Genomic DNA, 6,958 nt, shown 5'->3' on the forward strand with positions numbered 1-6,958 from the left:
TATCTGTGGCATCCTCTGTTCCATGTCCTCCTGTGCCCAGGTGGTGGAGGTGTATGGGCTGCTGGCTCTGGGGATGTCCCTGTGGAACCAGCTGGTTCTGCCCGTCCTCTTCATGTGCTTCTGGCTGGTGCTGTTTGCCCTGCAGATCTACACTTACTTCAGTAGTCGCGACAAGCCCACCTCCAGAGAGAGGTTGCTCTTCCTCTTCCTCACCAGGTGAGACAGGGCACTGCTTCCTAGAACACTAGAAACCTTTTTTCCCTTCTCTCGTGGAATCCCGAGAAGTTGGAAACCTCAATTCGATCTGTTTTGCCGGAACTTTTGCACAACACAACATTATTTCATCTGACGTTCTACAATTTCAGTCCTTTATTATGTCTGTTTGTCGTAATCAAAGAGAATGTGACGTGCCATCTATTACAAATACATACATGATCTCTGAATTGGTTTAGTGAGTTTTCTTACTGTCCCCTCAGTATTGCAGAGTGCTGCAGCACCCCCTACTCCCTGCTGGGCCTGGTCTTCACCGTGTCCTTTGTGGCGCTGGGCGTCCTCACCCTCTGCAAGTTCTACCTGCAGGGCTACCGGGCCTTCATGAATGACAACACCATGCATCGGTCAGTCAGCCGCATTCTCATTCAGCCCATTTTATGTTGTGTGTTTATGCCCGGTAAGTGTGTTATTTGACCCATAGCTTGAACAATCAGGAATCTTTTTTTATTTAATTTTTTTTGACTGAAATCACCACATTATTTATGAATCTCTCTCTCTTTTTTCCCCCCCGCTCTGTCTCTCGCCATCTCAGGGGAATGACGGAGGGCATCACGCTACTGATCCTGGCTGTGCAGACGGGTCTGATTGAGCTGCAGGTCATCCACCGAGCCTTCCTCCTCAGTATCATCCTCTTCATCGTGGTGGCCTCCATCCTGCAGTCCATGCTGGAGATAGCTGACCCTATCGTACTGGCTCTGGGGGCCTCACGGGACAAGTAAGACACTCCAGGCTGAGTTGGAAATGTCTCACTACTTTGACCAGGGCCTAGGGTTGTGCGGTGTCCAGATTCATAAGGTCATTTAGTTTCTGTACCATACCGGGGTATACGGTATTACCAAATACGCACACAAGAGGCGCTATTACTTTTTAAAATATCTACAGTATATTTTACAAAAATAAGTACAAAACAATTTAGGCAACAGGGATCTTCATCCAGGAGGGGATTGAATGTCTCTGCTGTAACCAAGAAGCTTGATCTAGCCACTCAACTAGCAAGTTAGCAAACCAAATGCATAGCTGAAGACCTGAGCTGAATATACATTGATTTCTTATAACTCATAAGCAGTGGCGCAGCATGCAGCCCCCGCGAGGGTATTGAAAATCAAACGGTATTGAAAGTGACATACGGTATATCGCCCAAGCCTATCCAGGGCCCATAGTGTCATCCACATCCGCAAGAATGAAAAGATCAGAGAAGGCCTCGCTTTCACATGGAAGTCCGTCCAAAATGCCACAACTACATGATTCAGTTCAACACAACTTTACTAAGAGGTGTTGTCCTAGTAAAAGCTCTGTCGGTTGTCGCTCTGTTCAGGAGCCTGTGGAAGCACTTCCGGGCCGTGAGCCTGTGCCTGTTCCTGCTGGTCTTCCCAGCCTACATGGCCTACATGATCTGCCAGTTCTTCCACATGGACTTCTGGCTCCTCATCATCATCTCCTCCAGCATCCTCACCTCCCTGCAGGTACACACACACACCTTAAGCTCTGTCGCCATGGACACACCCATACACACACACACGCTGTAGTCTGTCCAATTCAAGAGTTCCTTTTAGCCACTGGTACACTGGATCCTTTGTCCGTTTGTTTGCAGTAATGACATAAGAACACATCAACAATGTTTCATATGTAAGGTAGATGGCTTTTCCGTTAGTGCTGAGATATATTGCACAGGTCCGTGATGGTGATGTGACGGGCACGGTAAGGACTGTAAGCTCCCGTATCTGTGCCTGCTATTCCCTGGCCACCTGTGAGTATATATTCCCTGTGAAATATGGAAAACCCTGTGAGGTTTCAGCAACCCACCATCTCAGATTGTTCTGAAACGGTTTCTGTAGTAGAAACCGATAAGATCAGCATTCCAGCAACATTATTTTGTTAAAATGTGGTTCTGGTGCGTTAACCTTTAGAAGATTCCGGTGCGTTGACTATCTCTGATAGAAAAAAGGAAGGCCGCAGACCTTACTACTTTTGTTCTATATATTACCTGTGATCCTAACCCTTGACCCCCAACTGCTTGCCCCAACGTGAGAGTGACTTCTAGTGTCAAAACAAGTGAAACGAAGCACCCACACTCAATGTCCTTCTCCCCTAGGTGCTGGGCACCCTGCTAATCTACATCCTGTTCATGGTGGAGGAGGTCCGTAAGGAGCCCGTACAGAACATGGACGACGTGATCTACTACGTGAACGGGACCTACCGGCTGCTGGAGTTCCTGGTGGCGCTCGTGGTGGTGGCCTACGGCGTGTCTGAGACGGTGTTCGGGGAGTGGACGGTGATGGGCTCCACCATCATCTTCATCCACTCCTACTACAACGTGTGGCTGCGTGCCCAGCTGGGCTGGCAGAGCTTCCTGATGCGCCGAGACGCCGTCAACAAGATCAAGAGCCTGCCCACCGCTTCCGACCTGCAGCTGGAGCAGTACAATGACATCTGTGCTATCTGCTATCAGGTGACGGAGTGTGTGTGTGTCCGGTGTGTGTACATGAAGAAAAGTGTGAGTGCATGCTGTTTGAGAGGGCACCATTATTGTTCTGATAAATGTGTTTTATAGCCCTCTTCTGGTATGAAGGGGACAATGCGTCTAGAGGGGATATGACATGGGTTCTGACTAGGGTTGTAAAATTCTGGTAACTTCCTCAAAATTCCCAGGTTTTCCAGAAATCCTGGTTGAGGTATTCCAGATTTTTTGCTGATTCCGCAATCCGCAAGTTTTTTTGGAAAACCTGGGAATTTTGGGAAAGTTACCTAAACATTAAAAAGAAAAATGATAGTTTAGTTTGAATAAGGATGTGTACTGTGATATACTTCCACTTATCAGAAAAGCATCATCAGGCATTGTAGCAGACTCTTCTGTGGTTGTCCGTAGTCCTTCGGTAGTTAACCAGTATTCTGTCTCCCTTTCCAGGACATGAAGTCTGCCGTCATCACCCCCTGCAGTCACTTCTTCCACGCTGGCTGCCTCAAGAAGTGGCTCTACGTACAGGAGACCTGCCCCCTCTGCCACAAACAGCTGAAGAGCCAATCACAGCCCACCAATGCCACCGCTGCACCCGCCCAGGACATTCTTCCAGCCAATCCCAACCCAGCAGAGGCTGGGCAAGGAGAGCCAGTGGCCAGTGTGGCTGAAGGGAACGAAACGGTGACTCAGAACGGTGTTCCTGTTGAAGAGAGCCAAGCCAGATCCTCTTCCTCCCATGCTAACCCTGACCCAGAGCCTGAGGGCCAGGCAGAGGAGGCAGGTCCGTCACAGGGCTCAGGGGAGTCATGTCTCAGGCATCGCCAGCCCCAGCAGTCTGCCTCCTGCCCTGAAGCAACATCTTCCACAGCATGTGCAGCTGACCTCCAGTTAGAACTACAACGGTCTGCCAGCCCCTGCTGCCTCTGAGCCTCGCTCATGCACGCCTCCTCACACACAGCTAAAGACTATTCATCCTCAAGTGGCTAATACGTACGACTTCGCCATGACAGGTTAACTGTTGGACTTTCCCTATTGCCACTATCCAACACCTTCCCCTTAACAAACTCATCTATTTGTTGCCTGTTACTTAAAGTATGGTCTTAAACGTCATTCATTAACATTTCATGCTTACTTCATTTCATGGTTAATTAATTTCATTCAAGTACATTTCATGGTTATTAATCCTATAGGATTCCAGGTATGAAGTCTGACGCAGACTTGAGTGGTGCCATACTGAACCTCCATATAATTTCACTGAGAAATCTGCATCGATTTCTCTCACTTAGCATCAAAATAAGTAAGTAGCCTTGCATGAGCCTTGGCTTGTGCTAGCCGGAACGGCTCATAGGAGCAGGAGCCTATCTCCTGTTTCTGTAGCGTGAGGCAGGTTGATGCACAGGTACACCCCCTGGACAGGACGCTAGTCTATCGCAGGGATTTACACTCAATCGATCTTTTAAACTCTTGAGTGCCAAGCAGAGACTCATTGGTGTCCCATTTTTTTTTATCTTTAGTGTATGACTCGGGCCGGGGATCGAACTCACAACCTTCCAATCTCAGGGCGGGCACTAACAACAAGGCCACTGAATTAGATGAACAACAAAATGCATCTATTTGGCAGTTGACTGTCATTATACTGTACATCTATCTAGCGTAAGACAAAACACAGTCAAAATATAACATTTGAGATTTCATTAACTCTCATTCAACATGTTTCACACACCTTTTCCCCTCTTTAGGTCACTAACGTTAGCTCACTATTTTGCCACTCCCAAGTGTTTTCCCCTCCTTCCGACCCTGGTTGGGCCTCGCCGACCCTCTTGTGGCCCACCCTCCCTCACCTTGTTCTGCTTGATGATCGGTTACACAACAACCATTCGAAGTAAGGGCTCAGGGTGGGAAAGGGCGTCGTGTAGGTCGGAGACACAAACACTCACCGGGATGTGTGGTTGACATTCATATACTGAAGAGAACAGACAGAGCACTTGATGTAGAAGCTTCATACGCACGCTTAGGCTTGCACGCTGTCACCATCTGGTAGCTGTAGGAACCTTTATTTTCATGATATGTAGCCCACGTGTTATGACATTTGCACTAATGTCATTTATAGCGACGTTCCAAAGTAGTTTTTTTTGTCAGGTACTAAATATTTTTGGTTTGTACGAGGAAAGACCTATAAATGTGTGTGTGTATATAACCGTTCATATATTATATGAAAATGACTTTTTGATATGCCTGCCATACAGTGTTAAAGCTGCACCGCCCAATATGAAGTGATCTGAGGCTTTTGTGAACACGTCAGTGCCCTCTGTAGGTATAAGTGTGAAGGGTTGAAGATCACAGATTGAGAGAGGTGTCAGCACTGAATTTACCTTCAACAGTATTTTTTGGGCATTTGTTACAGTTTTGAGAATGAATACATGTTATGTATGATCAAACTTGTAAATGCTCCATTTGAATTAATTTGTAGCGAGTTGGTGGCTTTAGCACATTTTCTTGAAGGTAAATTGTGAGAAGCGGCTAAGAGTGTGAATAGTATTTTACATACATCATGATATTGACATTTGAAGAGGACTTCTTTTAGCATTTGAAATGCTTTCCTGTTTGGGATTTTGTTTCTTTGTGTTGAAGACCTACAATTTAATTCTGTTTTGATAGTTTTTTGTCTTTTCTCTTTTCTTTTTTTATACAAAAAAACGACATGCTCTGTGAATGCTGAATTCCAGTCAAGTTTCTGTATTGTTTGGTGAGAAATTTGCCTGGTGTCGCCTTTATTGTACAAAACTGAATGTCAAATAAATTCCACCATCCAATTTGAACCTGCAGTCTGAACTAGCTCTTAGTGTTGTTGGTTTGATTATTAAAGATGGAGATGGATAAGCCACAACCTTAAACATCACCAGACAAGCACTATCGTGGCTGGAACCTAGTCTTGCATAGCTAGACCTCAATGATTGCGGAAGTAAGCAGTCTGGCTCGAGACTAGCTGGAACCAATCATTTATATATACACTAGATGACTGATAGGGTGCGCTGTGTTGAAGTCGCTGCACCTCCATCCTGGCACTCACCCACAAAATAAATAAATAAATATATATGTTTAACTCAGCAAAAAAAGAAACGTCCCTTTTTCAGGACCATGTCTTTCAAAGATAAATTGTAAAAATCCCAAATAACTTCACAGATCTTCATTGTAAAGGGTTTAAAAACACTGTTTCCCATGCTTGTTCAATGAACCATAAACAATTAATGAACAATTAATTAATGAATGACGCTAACAGCTTATTGACGGTAGGCAATTAAGGTCACAGTTATGAAAACTTAGGACACTAAAGAGGCCTTTCTACTGACTCTGAAAAACACCAAAATAAAGATGCCCAGGGTCCCTGCTCATCTGCGTGAACGTGCCTTAGGCATGCTGCAAGGAGGCATGAGGACTGCAGATGTGGCCAGGGCAATAAATTGCAATGTCCGTACTGTGAGAAGCCTAAGACGGCGCTACAGGATGGACAGCTGATCATCCTCTCCTCTCAGTGGCAGACCACTTGTAACAACACCTGCACAGGATCGGTACATCCTAGCATCACATTTGCGGGACAGGTACAGGATGGCAACAGCAACTGCCCGAGTTACACCAGGAACGCACAATCCTTCCAGCAGTGCTCAGACTCCGCAATAGGCTGAGAGAGGCTAGACTGAGGGCTTGTAGGCCTGTTGTAAGGCAGGTCCTCACCAGACATCACTGGCAACAATGTTGCCTATGGGCACAAACCCACCGTCGCTGGACCAGACAGAACTTGCAAAAAGTGCTCTTCACTGACCAGTCGCGGTTTTGTCTCACCAGCGGTGATGGTCGGATTTGCGTTTATCATCGAAGGATTGAGCGTTATACTGAGGGCTGTGCCTGCAGCAGGATCGATTTGGAGGTGGAGGGTCCGTCATGGTCTGGGGCGGTGTGTCACAGCATCATCGGACTAAGCTTGTTGTCATTGCAGGCAATCTCAATGCTGTGCGTTACAGGGAAGACATCCTCCTCCCTCATTTGGTACCCTTCCTGCAGGCTCATCCTGACATGACCCTCCAGCATGACAATGCCACCAGCCATACTGCTCGTTCTGTGAGTGATTTCCTGCAAGATAGGAATGTCAGTGTTCTGCCATGGCCAGCGAAGAGCCCGGATCTCAATCCCATTGAGCACGTCTGGGACCAGTTGGATCGGAGGGTGAGG

General features: G+C 46.7%; 1 protein-coding gene across 1 annotated transcript in view; it reads left to right on the top strand.

Annotated features, from left to right (window-relative positions):
- LOC111980511 (RING finger protein 145) overlaps positions 1–5,550 on the top strand; it is a 28,303-nt gene extending 22,753 nt beyond the window's left edge. The window contains exons 6-11 of the mRNA XM_024011257.3: positions 41–216; positions 477–617; positions 806–988; positions 1,589–1,736; positions 2,366–2,722; positions 3,179–5,550. Of these exons, the coding sequence (XP_023867025.1) occupies positions 41–216; positions 477–617; positions 806–988; positions 1,589–1,736; positions 2,366–2,722; positions 3,179–3,658 (1,485 nt within the window). The 3' untranslated portion in view covers positions 3,659–5,550. The remainder of the gene's footprint in view (positions 1–40; positions 217–476; positions 618–805; positions 989–1,588; positions 1,737–2,365; positions 2,723–3,178) is intronic.
- The last annotated feature ends 1,408 nt before the right edge of the window (positions 5,551–6,958 follow it).

This window comes from Salvelinus sp. IW2-2015, linkage group LG20 (genome assembly GCF_002910315.2).
Source record: "Salvelinus sp. IW2-2015 linkage group LG20, ASM291031v2, whole genome shotgun sequence".
Taxonomy (NCBI): Eukaryota; Metazoa; Chordata; class Actinopteri; order Salmoniformes; family Salmonidae; genus Salvelinus; species Salvelinus sp. IW2-2015.